The sequence below is a fragment of the Drosophila kikkawai genome, chromosome 2L (assembly GCF_030179895.1).
Source record: "Drosophila kikkawai strain 14028-0561.14 chromosome 2L, DkikHiC1v2, whole genome shotgun sequence".
In the NCBI taxonomy this organism is placed as follows: Eukaryota; Metazoa; Arthropoda; class Insecta; order Diptera; family Drosophilidae; genus Drosophila; species Drosophila kikkawai.
The window spans coordinates 4,115,342-4,130,538 of NC_091728.1; the positions used below are offsets into that span (position 1 = coordinate 4,115,342).

Here is a 15,197-nt window from a genome sequence, read left to right on the forward strand (position 1 = left end):
GGCTTAAACAAATTCGTTAGGCTGAAACGCGCGTTTTTTGATCTATGTTACGTACATCTCGCTTTGATTTCATAATTTTTCTAAGGGAGGGACTTGTTCTGATCTTCTTCTGGTCTTCAGTTCGTCATTAACTTCGATTTGAGTGGTGGCGTGCTTAGATATCTTAGCTGGATTTTGGTTAAGCCTTACACAATCGTTGATACATCTCTTTTTAATTAATCTCTCAATTTCTCATTCAATTTTTCTTAAACATTTATTCGTTGTATTTGAAAAATTCTCTCTCAGCTCTGCTTGTTGCCCTTCATTTCTTGCTCACTCAATAATTTCGCGCTTCTCTGGCACTTCACCAAGATTTAGAGTCAATTATTTATATTTTGTTTTTGTTTTACTAAAGGACGAAGAAGGAACAGGTGCCACAGAAATAGCTGGAGATTTGAAAACTATGATCTTTTTTAGAGCACACTTTTGAGCCTCGTGGGAATTGAAATTGTAAATCCACAGCGAGTTCTGTGACACTCCTGAATGTGTAACATACATACTGAAGACTAGGTGTAAGGTTTACGGGGAACAATGTTTAACAAATGTCTAGGATAAGAATAAAAAGTTTCGATTATAATATTTTATATGCATACATCATTTATTTTTAGCAAAAGTTTTACATTAAATATATAGAAAACATAAACATATATATTATGCATGTCTTGTTGGTTTTTTTTGTTTTTGCTTTGTGTATGATTTCTCTTTCTATTCTGCAATGTCTATTTGCAAAATTTACGCATCATTCAGTTCTGTTTCGCTTCTCATTTTTATACATCTTTATTTATAGCTTAAATATTTGTCATGTTTGTTTTCATTTCTTTGGTGGATTCTTGGCTCTTCAAATGCCTTCAAATTGTTTGTATTTTATTCTCTGTTTCTCTGTTTAAAAATAACCGTCGAGTGTGTACGTTCTTTTTCTTCTACATCAAACAAAAACTTAACTACAGCTGTTTACCGTTTCTGTTTCCTATTATCTTTCTTTCTGGAAGCTATTCTCTTTGCGAGAGGCGACTAGACGTGTTTTAAAAGTCATATAAAGATAAAGAATTAGAATCTAAATATTTAAACATGGCCGTATAACTTAGGAGTAAACATTGGAAAAAATTCAAGATTTTGATGATGAATTAACGAAAGTGAAGGCGCTTCTTCTGTAGTTTGTATTCAACTGACAAATATAACAAAATTAAAAGCTACATAATTGAAATTAACTGAAAGGGTTAGCAGATTGCTTAACAAATTGGATCCAAATTTACCAAGTATTTATGACTCATGGGCATGGGGGCTGCTGAAAAACAAAAGCTAAGCCTTTAAAAGAAATAATTAGACCAGGAGGGCATATAACCGTTGCTGTTGCTACTGTTTTTGTTGCCAGGAACACCACCAGCTGGCGTATTGGCGTTCATTCCGAGTCCTCCGTTGCGCTGGTTCACCGAGCTGTTAGCGGAGCTGCTGTTACCGGGCGTGCCTGTGCCTGCGGCAGCGCTGTTGGCCACATTGGTCAGGAATTGTGCGAACTCCTGCTGCAACTGCAGCTGCTGCTGCAGCAGCTCGTAGTGATTCTGCGGCTTGTTGTAAATGAACTTTGTGGATGTCTTCAAGATGTTGCTCGACGACGAGGAGGAAGCGGCATCTCCGTTGGACAGCGTGTGACTGCTGCTGCTGCTGTTGTTGTTGGGAGGTGTTGCAATGGCCATATCTCCTGTTGCTGCTGCTGATGTGGCCGTTGTTGCAGTATTGCTGGCTAATCTCTTAGGTGGCGGCATTATTGATTGTTGCTTGTTGCTGGTCGAGGTCGCTGGCTTGCTTAGCTGCTTGCTCAAATTGCTATTGTTGCTATTGCTGCTGGTGTTGTGCTGTCTGTTGTGGTATTTGCCAAATTGATAGCTATTGTTGTTGTTGTTGTTGATGTTTATGTTGCTAGCGATGCTGCCTTGGTTGTGGTGATGGTGATGATGATTGTGTAGGACCAAACCATTGGCCGCCAACGCCGCCGCCGCTGCATTGGCATTGACAACAGCAGCCAACTTGGTTAATAATTACGTTTGCTTGTTCTTGTTGGTCTTGAAGCTGACCTGAAGCACCCGGTTGCCCAGAGTGTAGCCGTTTAGCGATTGTATGGCCAGCACAGCCTCCTCGTAGTTTGTCATTGTAACAAAGCCGAAGCCCTTGCATTTGTTGCTTTGCAGGTCCCGAATCACCTGAGATGGAACCAAAAATAATAAGAAATTAGTTATAAGTAAATGTTTTTAAGTAGTACGAATACTAAAAATCTTTGATGATAATCAAATTTTAAAATATATTTTAATTTATTCCATTTAACTGTCGGCTTTGTCGGAAAAGTATTTAATATATTTGTATCTTCATCAATATATTGTATACTTTTTCGCACTGTTTACTATAATTAACCCTTTTTCCTTCTTTCTTTCTTCACCTTCACTGACTGCACGGCACCAAATGGTCCAAATAGCTGCCACAGCACATTCTCCTCGGTCTCGGGCGCCAGATTGTAGACAAAAATGCACCAGCCAGAGCTGGCAATAGTGTTGCCTTGGATCATGCCATTTGTGATTAGGTCGCTGGTCAGAGGGGAGTAGCGGGAGATCACAGAGCTGTATATAGGTTGGGCGATATAACAAGTATAAAGGCAATTTAGTAAACAATCTAAAAGTTATATAGATTTTGTGGCTTCGTTCTCACCTATAACGCCCTGCATTTGGATGAATGGCGGCTGCCGCAGCGGCGGCTGCTGCTCCGGCTGCAGCATTAGCGGGAAACGCTCTGCCGCCTCGCGTATTTTGGGGTGCTATATAGGCGGCCAAAGGCTGCATGCTGTTCTTGTTGCTGCTGGGATTATTCGCAAACTTGACGGTTATCGGCTCGGTGGAATTCTTCGGTGTGGTGCCGTTCAGTTCCTTGATGGCCCGATCGGCCTCAAATCGCTGATCAAAGCGTATAAAGCCAACGCCCTTGGAGAGACCTGAAAGTCGGGCGGTAATAGATCAGCAAAAAGTGCTTTTATTTTATATGAAGAAAAGCAAAAAGTTAGCTAGCTGCTGCCATGCATTGCAGATGATTGTGTTTAATGAATGGCTTCTTTTTATTCAAGCTATTTTGCGAGCGAGTTATAATGCAATCATGTCGATGAAAAGCATAAGAAAATAGTTAAACATAAGAAAATGATAATAGAAAACATACCCGGTGCATGTTCATCTTATTTTTGGTATTACATGTAATAAATAAAGTTGAAAATAAAATGTTGGATTAATTATAAATGCACTAATTTGAAAACGTAGAAGAATATATTGTGGAGCGCCAGCAAAATTCCGAAATAAAATTATGCAGACTATTCAGAAATATTTCCTTTTGGGACATGCTTAAAAAAATACAAAACTGTAGGAAAGTCAAATAACAAACTGATCTTTTCCGACTGTCCATATTAGGTCTTTAAGTATTAAGATAACTACCATATATATTCTCCCATTTTGGACCAATGCTTGAAACACTCACCAGTGATATTATCACAAAGAATGCGCGAAGTTATGATCTTGCCGTATGGACTGAACAATGATTCCAAATCGGATTGTGTCATATTCTTTGGAAGACCAGATACATAGAGATTGGCACCTTTAATGCTCTCGGAACTGGGCCGGGCAATGGAGACCTTAATGGTTTTGTTTTGCAGCCGCAAGCCGTTCAATGCATTGATGGCCTTTTCCGCATCCTCCTGTTTGACATAGTTTACGAATCCATAGCCCAGGCTCTGGCCTGAAAAAAATAGAAAGAGAATTAAGATTCCTGTCTCTAATTACAGAGCTGAGAAATACATTTCATATTAATTACAAATTCATATTCATATATTCTGTGACATTCCTTAGAATACCTATACATATGTATGTTTTCTAGATTAAATTAGAGCTCTACACTTGTGCTTATATATTCCGAGTTCCTTGACTTATGCGCTCACCTGTCACCTTGTCACGGATTAACTTGCAGCTCTCCACCTCGCCGAAGCTAACGAACAGCGAGCGAATCTCGTCCTGTGACATTGTTTGCGGCAAATAGTTCACAATTAAATTGGTTTTGGGATCTGGTTCATTGTTATTATTGTTATTATTGTTATTATTATTATTATTATTCGCCGTTGAGTTGTTGTTATTATTATTATTGTTGTTGTTATTGTTGCTAGCGGTCGCATTGTTTGCTGTAGCCTGGCTAGCAGCAGTTGCCGAGTTTGCTGTGGCCCCAGCTCCCGCTCCTGCTCCTGTCGACGCAGATGGGGCTGAAGTGGTGGTGCCTCCATTCGTCTGAGCCTGGCTGTTGGTTACGTTAGCGGTCACAGCCGCCGATCCGCCGCCAGATCCAGTGGTGCTGCTGCCAGCTCCGCTTGGCTGCTGTTGCTGCTGCACGGCTGTTTGACCCTCGACCATTGTAAGGAGGTTGCTGCTGCAGGAGAAAGTAGAAACTAAGCTTTAAAGTTGGTAATTAATTTATATATGTAATTTAACTATACTTTATGTAAACTTAGAGCGTTAACTATGACCGCAAATACATACTTACGGCTTTCTTCTACTTCGGAAATTTGTTCGAGCGAGTAACAGATATAGAAGGGGGTAGATAGTTAGTTGTGTATGTCGCTGTAAATATAATACTGCTGCTGTGAAGTCTGCAAGTGAATAAATTGGATTAGTAATATTTTGAGCTCTGCTCCTGACTTTGGGCTTACCCTATTCAGAGATGCACACGCCAAGAAACCGCAGTGGATGAATTTAGCCTTTACTATAGCCTAGTTAAAAGCGCTTCGCCACGTTTGAGTACGTTATATGTGTGGGTCCGAAAGTTGTAGCTGAAAGAGCAAACAACAAAATTCCTATAAAAATCAATTATTTTAATTAAATTTAAATGAAATACGGGCTATCTTCCGCCTTGCCCCAGCAACGTTTTCCGTGGAAACAGCGGAAATAACAAAAGTAAACTTTTTAATGAAGCCACACAAATATCCGAGGCTCTTTGTTTCTGCGGTTTCTGCAAAATTGCTGGTTGGCTGCCAAACTGAAATACTGAATGAATGTGGATAAGATAGGGCAAAAAGTGACTGAAAATCGATACAATTTAAACGCAATAAATGGCAAAATTTATATATCAATAGGTAAGACAATTGAAGATGATTCAAAACATGTCTTTATGGCAATTATATTTATGTATTTTCTTGGTTTATTTATTCAATTATAATTTTTGAAAGGCATACTATTATTTATAAAGCAAGTGGTCTCTGTATGCATAGGTTTCTAGTTTAACAAAGAGCCAACTCACATTTCTGTTTCTATTAAAGTTTTCAGTCTTAAAAAAAAACTTGGGGTTGTGCAATGCAATACTTTGTTTACAGACAAAATATACTCTGTTTCTCTGACGTATCTGCAAATTACCTTGTGATGTATGTATGTATAAATTATTTCATGAATTTCTTTCTCTTTGCCGCCGCACTTATATCTGCTGCTTGTTATGGAAACAGAAATTTGTCCAAAAACAGAAATGTATTTTTAGCCCAGACTCAAATTGGACTTTTTGATTTCGGAAAGCAATTAGTAAGAATGTATGTACATTTATCCTGTATTTAACACTCACTTAGTGTTTGTAAAGTGTGTAAAGTTATTCGAAACCCTTGAATAATCAAACTATAATGTTTGTAAATATTTTTGCAGACGGATTGAAAAAAACTTATATAGGCTTTGGCTCAATTTCAATTTAAGTTTATTGTTCTTACTTTTTAAAAAGACATAAAGTTATAAAAAAAAATCAAGTTTTTCTTTTCTTATTTAATCAATAACTTTTTTGCGATACAAATATTTTAACATATATCTAACTCAATGTCAATGGCTGGCGAGAGAGATCAAGAACAGAATTTTGCACCTTTTGGTCAAAAATGTGTGTTCAATTCGCATTGCCAGTCCGAAGGCAGTTTGTTGCATTCAACACAGCAAATCGTGCGAAAAACTTATATTTTAAAAATAAACAAACAAATGGGCGTATGATGAGTGCGAGAAGAATCGCACCGCTGCGGAGCCGGCAAGATTATATTTTCGAAAATATTTTTAAAACAAAAAACACATCGCAGCTGACGTATGTATGTAGATGCTGCCGCTTATTGGCGCGTGTTTGAGGTTAAGTAGCTTTTAGGGTGGGATCTCCAAATATTGAACTCTTCATCAAATTACATAAGCCCCCCGGATAGCCGTGTTAAAGACCTCTGGTTACCTTTAGTCTCTAAATCATGAGTACATCGAATATAACTTGTTGTTTGGGTTGTTTCTAGATTTCAACGCGATTACGAAACAATTTTCAGGGGATGTGTATTTGCTTTATTTATTTTTAATAATAACCGAACGAACCGAAACCAAACGGAAGAAAAGCGCTCCCGAAAAACAAAACGACAAACGGAAAATCGTACTCATACAAATATAACCGAAACCGAACAAATAATTTTGGAATATTATTTATCGAATGGTAATGATAATAATAATAAACCAAGCCAAACCGAAGAGTGTGAAACTAATTCGTAATAATAATAATAAGGAAATAAAACCGAACGGAAAGTAGAAAAGAACGTGTTCCTGCAACTCAACAGAACAGAAATAAACTGAATTGGCGAGCGGCGTGGAAATTATTTTTATGCCCCTCGGCGAAGGCGACTACTAATGTGTCCAATACGCGGAGAGTAGCGAGCGGAACATTGAGAGAGTGGCGGCTTCTTGGCCAGAACGCGGCCCTTGCTCTTGCTCTTCGCGCGCGCGAGGCAAGAGAGAATGGATCCAATTATTTGGTCGCCAACTATACCAGTAATTGTGCCTGGTACTATGTATATATTCGCTAGATGGAGGCACGAGATGGACGGAGGTATTTTATAATTGGATTTTGCAAAAGCGTACAGAATTTGCACACTGTGTATTACGGGTACATATTATCAAATACAGGATTCACAGGTAAAAATGCAAGTGTTTCTGTGCCACTTCCAAAGACTGGAGTTGCTGGCTGACAGAAACAGCTGTGACCAGAACCTGGTATCCACAATTAAAGAATTATTGGATAAATAACGAAAGCTGTTACTTATTCTTCGTTATCATAAAAAAGTACTACCAGGTTACTTTTCAGATACTTAAAGTCAAAAATGCTTTGGGGTCTAGTTCTTCGGTGTGATCCACAAAATGGGAGAAGTACATGTTTATAATCGGTTCCCACATGGTTCAACTTAGTGCCAACCTAGAATTTGTGAAACAAGCAGAAGGAGGTACTGTGAAATCGGAAATCTAATCATAAATTTGGGAGTTTTGGGAGTAATGTAATAAAAACTAACACAAACAACATTTAAATGAAATGAATTGTTCTTTGGTTTAGGTATGTTTTTAATAATAAATAAATAAATAAATACATTTCTTTCCGGCTAACCTATATTTAAGTATTATCTTAATCACCATCACCAGGAGATGTTTACGTTTTTATAAGATCCTTGATCTTTTAGGCTACCGATATCAAACATAATAAAACATTCGAAATTTAAAAAAGCCAATATTCCTCATAATTTGCACTGATATTATAGTAAACTAAGTCTTCACTACCTTTCCTACTAATTTTGATTAGAATTCTAGAACTCACTTAGCCAATTAAAAAATTTGAGTGGGATAGTCCGATAGTTTAGCACACCTTCAGGAACTCTCCCACAATGAACGCCCACAAATAGTGGGGTGCAAACCATTAATTTTCATTCATAAATTGTTTAAAATCGCTTCCTGCTAATTGATGGATGCACCGATTGCACCGACACAATACCTTTGCAGGACCACACACACTGCCACACGAAGGGGAGTCTCTCCGTGTGTTTGCATGCCGGAGCCGAAGACGTACTCAAAGAGCAGGAACAAAACAAAAAAGTGACACACCTTGGCAAAGGGTAAGAGGAGAGAGAAAGAGCACGAGAAAGTGCCCAGAAAAGAAATGGGCAAGAAAGTCTAAGGCTGTAGGATGGAGGCCGCTTGCATTTGGGTGCGGCAAAAATAAACAGCAGAGAGAGCGAGAGAGCTCCAAGCTCAAGAGAGCGCAACCTGCAGCGGAAGCGCGCCACAAGATATGCAATGGTCAGAGCGCGAAAGTGTGAGAGTTAGCCGAGCTCAGAGAGCGAGCTTACCCGAAAGCTGCAGTTGGTTGCGCTGCCAACTCAGAGGCGGAGAAAAGGGATCGCCTAGACTAGTAGCTCAAGAAAGAAAATAAACTATAACGTTATTCTGGATCAAAATAATAATATATCTTTTTTATATTTTTATCTAAGAAGCAATTTTTAATTAAATATTATCCAAGTTCAGCCGTAAAAAATAACAGGATGGGTTGGAAGGAGTTTTATTCGAAATGGTGACCCCCTTGGGTGGCACGCTCCTGGGTTGCCTCGTTTTTTGGGTTAAGCTGCGGCTGCAGGCAGCGAATTGAAAACTGCGATGCCGGCGCTGCAGCTGCAGGAGCTTGCGAGTGTGAGGGAGAGTTTAAGCGTCAGTGTGAGTGTAGGCGGCAAATATATATACCAGAGTGTAGAGAAATTGCGATTCTGCCGACAGCCAGCCGCCCCATTGAGCCCCGTTTTACTATTCGATTCTCCTCCGCACACAGGCACTGGTTCGTGTGCATGTATGCATGCAAAGCGAAAAATCGACTTTGGGTGTGGGCACTTTGCTTGCATGCAAAATAAAATGCCGTAACTATTTCTGTTAGCTTACTTTTATTCGACAGCGCCGCAAAATATCCTATGCCAATTCGCACAGCTTTCGATTTAGTGGCGCTGCTTCGAAATTCGTTCGATGCAAATTAGTTTTAGAACTTAGTTGAGCACGCACACGGACACTTGGGGTTTTCGAACTGATTCTTAGATGTTTAACTTAGCACTGTGTGCAAATGGGCACACGGACGTACATGTGTGGGCGCAGTGGTTTGAATATGCAAGATGTGTGTACTTTGATACCGATATACAACAATTCAGGAACGACGACAATACGACGAGAATCAAAAAACACAACTTGCTGCCGGAGAGTGCAAGAACTAAATGATTAAAGTGTTCGATTGCCGCCAGGACAACTGCAGCCAGGACCCGCGCCAGCTCTGCTGCGTCGCAGTCAGCGGCGGCAGCGGCTCCTTCTCCTCCTCCCATCGATGTACAGTTGAGCACGCTCCGTGAGAGTGGGAGTGGGTCGGAGAAGGGGCAGCAGGGAGTGGAGGCACTGGGTGGACGGGGGGATTGTTGACGGAAGACGAATGCATAGCATAACTGCGTAGTTTTGCACTGGCATGCACAGTGGGGTCAATGCAAGCTTTGGTTACACGCAAATAAGAAGCTTAATTCCAATGACCCCGTGAGTATCTACAAATATTTAATCGGTTGGTTAGTTTTAATAAAGTTAAAAACATCGCCCCGAGAAAAAAAAGAAGAGGATAATATTCAAATAGAGATACTATTTTGATTTATCATCGCAATTAAACTACTTTCGACATAACCGGAAACAATTATTTGAATTTCCCAGTTTTGGCCAGTATAAGTTGGTATTGTGACATTGTGTTCCACACAAGTGAATGGAAGAGGTGGAGAAAAAGCAGGGTGGTAGGGAAGAAGAAGATGTCAAAGGGACTGCAAACAACGACAAGCTCCAACAATTCACAAAAAGCTGCAGTCGAAAGTTGCGCAGGCTGCAACAGCTTCGGCAACATAACGGTGTCCGACGCAACACTCTCCGCGGCTCTCTCGGCCATGAGTACCCTACATTCGCTCGCAAAACATAAACAAGGAAATGCAGCCATGAACACAAAACGAATTGCGGTAGGTTCTTCTTTCTCCATTGAGGTGGCGGCAAGTGTGAGCGAGAGACCCGACCATCGCAAGCCGGCCGCAAAGAGAGCCGAGAAAGGCACCCAAACAAACAGTTAAACAACAACAACCAGGGGGCGAAGAGGGCCAGGCAGCTGATTGGAGCTCCGTGGAGACGGCGAGCGGAGAGCGATGGAGACTCTGAGAGCGAAAATAGAGAGCGAGCACGGAGGGAAGCAAAGCCAGCAGCTCGGCGAGCTCAACTTGACATCATTTTTCAAAAGACCATTGAACTCTGCCAGCGGAATGGCCCATCTCTCCATCCTGCCACATCCTCGCCGCCCACAAGTATGCAACAGACCCCTCGCTCTTCAGCTCGTGGATTGTTTTGATGCCGTTTTGCACCAACAGCAAGTACACACGAATTAACTTATGCTTAGGCGATGAATAAAAAGAAAAGTATTAACGTATTCTAGATGATATTACAATTTAGGCTCATATGTATAAAATGTTGATACGTACATATGGGCTCCTGATGCATCCCAAAGTTTTGGGGTTTTAAGTATCTTTTAGAGTGCATAACATTTTGAGTATTACTTGAGTTATAATTCGGTGTCAATGAAAGGCAGAGCTTCCATATCTTAGCCCATGGCAAGGATCCGGTATCGCACGATGCCGATGTGAAACAGAAATGAATTTCCTTGAATTTGGTTTAATGTTTTCGGAAAACGGATGATTCCAAACCTGGCTGTTTTAAGGCGATTTCTTAGGATTATACCAGCTGCTACATGGGACGTCTGAGATCCTTGGGGCCTGCCCTGTACTTTTTTGAATGTCGGCGCTTCTTCCTTAGAATAATGCATTGGGCGCTTCCACGTGCTCTTCGACAAGGTGCGTCCCCGTCTGGGACATTTCGGACACGTGGTCACAGCTAATAACACAACTCTCAATTCTGATCACGCTTAAGCAATATACAGCTGACATAATTGTTTGCAACTTACGGTTTATCAACAGCTGATACCGGGAGTTAATAATATTCAATACGATCATCACAACACCTTAAAACTTTCTGTGGTGTTAGAAAACGTTGCAAACAGAGGATCATTAAACTGTATGGCAACGCAGCGCACGATCTGCGATGACGCTGTTGACCAACACTGATCTATCGAAGGTGAACAGTGCAGGACTCTTTATAAAACCAGGGATGCAATTCAGAGCTTTAATCGAAACATATATTAGATCGAAATTGGTAATTTAAGTATTTTTTTCATAAAAAAAAAGTTGGTTGACCTTACAATGCTGCGTTTTAACTTGATCATCTTTAAACAAAATCAATTCTAAGGCCTAAAGCTATGAGAAATTAGAAAAGGGTTAAAAAGAAACTTGAGAAATATCTTACATATTCGATTAGTTTTGATATTTTAGTTCTGTTAAAAAATAAAATAACTGGGGAATGATAAATGTTTAGCTAATTTTTTGTATGACCCCCGTTTTTTTATAAAGCTTTGGAACCGCACTAAAGTTTTCACTTTGGTCAAATAATGCGTATTACATTTTGGATCCCTCCATTTGGGTTTTTTTATTTCATTTCAAACTTTTAAATAAGATGTTTGTTTTAATAAAACCACAAATTTTTAAATGTTACAATTTTTTGATGTTTTATTCGTTTGATTTATCAACTACTTTACGGTAATTGCATATTAAATTGGTTGTTTCGGTTTGTTGTTGTTGTTGCTTAAACTTTAATAAGTGTACTTGGTTTTAGCTGCGGCTGATTTGAATTATATTTGTACAAAATATATATATATATATTTACTTTAGTTTTGTTAATGAACCATTCGTGTTGTCATTCTAATGCCCAGCTTAAAACGTAATTCTTTTGGTTTTCTTGCAGTTCGTTCTGTCTTCGGTTTGCTTTATTTAATTTTTTTTCTTTTCTATAATAACGCTTAACAAAATATAATTATTAACTATGTATTTCTAGGCGCGTTTCGTTTGTTATTTGTTGTTACTGTTGTTGTTTTCTGTTGCTTATTGCTGCAAGTTGTTGATCTTGTCGTTTTGAAAAAATTTAACTATGACTTCTACCGTTATTTAGCTGTATTTCATCGTGTATATATATAAAAATATATATATATGTTTATCTTCATATATACCAATATATAAGTGGTGTATATGTATGCAAGTATTTATGTATATGTATGTACGTATGTCCTTATAGCATGTCCGTGTCTCCTGTTTCTACGTGTTTTGTATTATTTACAGAGTTTTAAATATTAACAATACATCTGGGGGAGCCACAGAAATCGCTATGGATTAATAATTAATGTAAGGGATGTTAATAAATAAGCACGGAAATAATTTAGGTCACAAATTCATTGTAGGTTGGGCTCTTTTTGTACAGTGTAACATTCTGAACGTATTTTTATACCCTTGCAGGGCATTATAATTTCAGTCAGAAGTTTGCAACACAGTGAAGGAGACGTTTCCGACCCTATAAAGTATATATATTCTTGATCAGCATCAACAGGGGAATCTTTCTAGACATGTCCGGAAGAAATCGATTTTTTTGCCATTTTTGAAAAATTTTATAAGGGGTTACATCATTAAAATTTTTGATTTTGATAAAAAGTTGAATTTTCAAAATTTTTAAATAAAGTTTGCAGATTTATTAACTGTAGAAAATCTTGCACAGAACAGTTTTCCGATTTAAAATTAATGCTCTTTTGGCCGAGTTATGATATTATTAATTTTAAAAAAATCAATAAGTTTTTTAAGATAAAAAATCCGATTTTATAATACAAAATAATATTTTTCTAAGTCAAGGAATCATTTCCGACCCCATAAACCATATATATTCTTGATCAGCATTAACATGCGAATCTTTCTAGACATGTCCGGAAGAAATCGATTTTTAGGCCATTTTTGCAAAATTTGATAAGGGGTTACATCATTAAAATTAGCAAAAAAGGCCAAAAATTTTGATTTCTAAAAATTTTAAATTTGGTATGCAGTTTTTTTAAATTAATAAAAACTAACACAAAACTGCTTTCCGAATCAAAATTAATGCATTTTTGGCTTAGTTATGATATATTTTAATTGTTTCCTGCAAGGGTATACAAACTTTGCCTGGCCAAAGTTAGCTTTCTTTCGTGTTTTAATACCATTTAGAAATATTTCCAATCCGGAAAGATTTCTGTGGCAGCCTTGCCTCTGTTTGTGATTTAATTTATAATAATTACACTTAGTTCCGTTTACACAATTAAAATTGCGATTCGTCTCGTATCCTAGGAGTATAACTTAAAATTTTCCTATAACGTAGTATTTTTTTTCATTTTGTTGAATGCGAATGCTTTGTTTGTTGTTTCCCCAGAACCATTTTATTACTTAATAAAGAGTTTTAATTGTGTTTTTTTTTTTGCTTTCCCTTTTGGTTTTTCGTTACATTTTCACTTTGATTTTCGTGGTGTTAGTTTTGACTCTATGCCAAATAAAAGAGTCAACCAAATGCTGCCAACTCGGCGAACCCTCCGATTGATCACTCCACTTCATCCACATTATATCCACTCCGAACCCGGACTTTGCTGGGTCCGCCGCTTCCTCTGGCTGATTGAAATAGGACTTAAAGTATGCTTTAGTTTAATGCATTTCGCTTTTGCTTTGGCATATTAAAAATATATATGTTATGTGTATATATCGGCGGCTATATGTACAGTTTATATGTAATGTATATGTTTAAGTACTATATCGATTTCAAGGGCAAGTCTATTTCGATTGATTTTTAACTCGTTTAATTCTACTAATGCACTATTACTTGTTGCGTCTGTGTGAGTTCTTGAGGCACCCATTAATAATAATAGATCGAATATGCGTATGTTCATATGTGGGAAGGGTAGATGCTTTCGGTGTAAGAAACGAAATAAAACAAAAACAATGTTCAAATTTCCATATACGTGTATATATTTGAAATATATATTAATATATGCATATCGTGTGTGTTTCATTCATGTGTATTTTGTTCTAAAAACGTGTGTTGTGTGTGATTGCTTTTTAATAAAAACTAATTTAAAAATAATAAAAATGTTTCGTAATGAAATAATTACAAAGAATTTACAACTATAACTTTTTCTTTATACATACGCGTTAATATATATGTATATATATTTGCTAACAAGGCTGAAGAGCGAAAATTAACTAAAACTTAAACAATTTAAAGAGCCATCCATCCATCTCCTGTGCAGTACTTGTCACGCATACAAAAACAAAATTCAACTAAAAATGTGAAGAGACAAGTAAAGGGGGCTACTTGACGGCTGGACTTTCCTTTTTTTGGCTTACAGTCTAGGACATACAGCTAATATAACTTGTAATGTGTGTGTTTTCCGCGTGTATTTGTAGGTAATATCAATTAAAACTAGGCATAAATATAAAGCTTACCATTCTTTAAAAACAATTGAAAATTGAGCATAAGGAAAATAAGTAATAAGTAATTGGTGTGCATTATTCAAAAATACAAATTACATATACGAAATATAAATTAGTAACAAAATCATTTCTTGTTGTGTTTCTGCTTCTGCATGCTGATGTAGGGTTCCCTTTCTCTTCTCTTTTCTTTTTGTTGGAAGGTTGCTTGTTGGTTTCGATTTGCTTTGTTTCGTTTGTTGACTAACTAAATTAGTATCTTGTAGTATATAATAATAGTTGCTAATTTGGCCTGACTGTTGTTTAGACACGTTTGGTGGTGTTTCCGTCGCCTCCGTCTTCGATTCCGCTGTCGCTACTGGTGCGTCGGATGCGACACGGCATCCCTGAGCGTCTTAAGGCCCGCTTGGACATACCGGAACACCTCATGCATGGTGCTATGCAGCGTTAGCGGGCCATTCTCGTGATCCAATTCGCGGAAAAAATCTGCAAGTGATTATAGGGTTTTAAAAGATTATAATCGATTTACTTGTCGAAATTTTTTAGAAAAAAAAATTGTTTTATTTCCATCTCTACTATAAGCTCACTATTTTCGTCTATATATCATAAAGGGATATTTCATTCTATAAGAGTTTCTGCTTAACTTACCTATATGACTGCCTGTGCGCACCAATCGATCGGCTTGATCCCACAACTCGTGAGCACTGTTGACATAACAGAGATACTCGTTTTGCTTGCACAGCTGCGTGTGTATATCCTGAGGCACTATCCTGCCTGGCGGCGTATTCGAACCGGAGCCCTGTTGGAAACAACAAAAAATAGACATTGTAATAAAATCGAATTTTAGATTTACACAGGGCTGCATGATTAAGTTACAAAAATTGTTCTTGTAACACAACAA

At 38.0% G+C, this 15,197-nt stretch overlaps 2 protein-coding genes across 7 annotated transcripts in view; both read right to left on the reverse strand.

The window, feature by feature from the left end:
- Positions 1 to 610: 610 nt before the first annotated feature.
- On the reverse strand, positions 611 to 8,816 carry Rbp9 (RNA-binding protein 9). The gene is given in 8 exon segments (XM_041775877.2): positions 611 to 2,237; positions 2,471 to 2,648; positions 2,737 to 3,016; positions 3,547 to 3,804; positions 4,004 to 4,482; positions 4,597 to 4,702; positions 4,763 to 4,882; positions 8,796 to 8,816. Coding segments are annotated over 5 exon segments (2,070 nt in total). The 5' UTR covers positions 4,467 to 4,482; positions 4,597 to 4,702; positions 4,763 to 4,882; positions 8,796 to 8,816; the 3' UTR covers positions 611 to 1,346.
- Positions 8,817 to 13,810: 4,994 nt separating this feature from the next.
- The window catches only part of lilli (AF4/FMR2 family member lilliputian), a 76,128-nt gene continuing 74,741 nt past the window's right edge, over positions 13,811 to 15,197 (reverse strand). For all 6 annotated transcript variants that reach the window (XM_070283544.1, XM_070283543.1, XM_070283542.1 and 3 more), the window contains 2 exons: positions 14,945 to 15,095; positions 13,811 to 14,782 (listed from right to left, as the gene is read on the reverse strand). In XM_070283544.1, the coding sequence (XP_070139645.1) occupies positions 14,652 to 14,782; positions 14,945 to 15,095 (282 nt within the window). In that variant the 3' untranslated portion in view covers positions 13,811 to 14,651. The remainder of the gene's footprint in view (positions 14,783 to 14,944; positions 15,096 to 15,197) is intronic.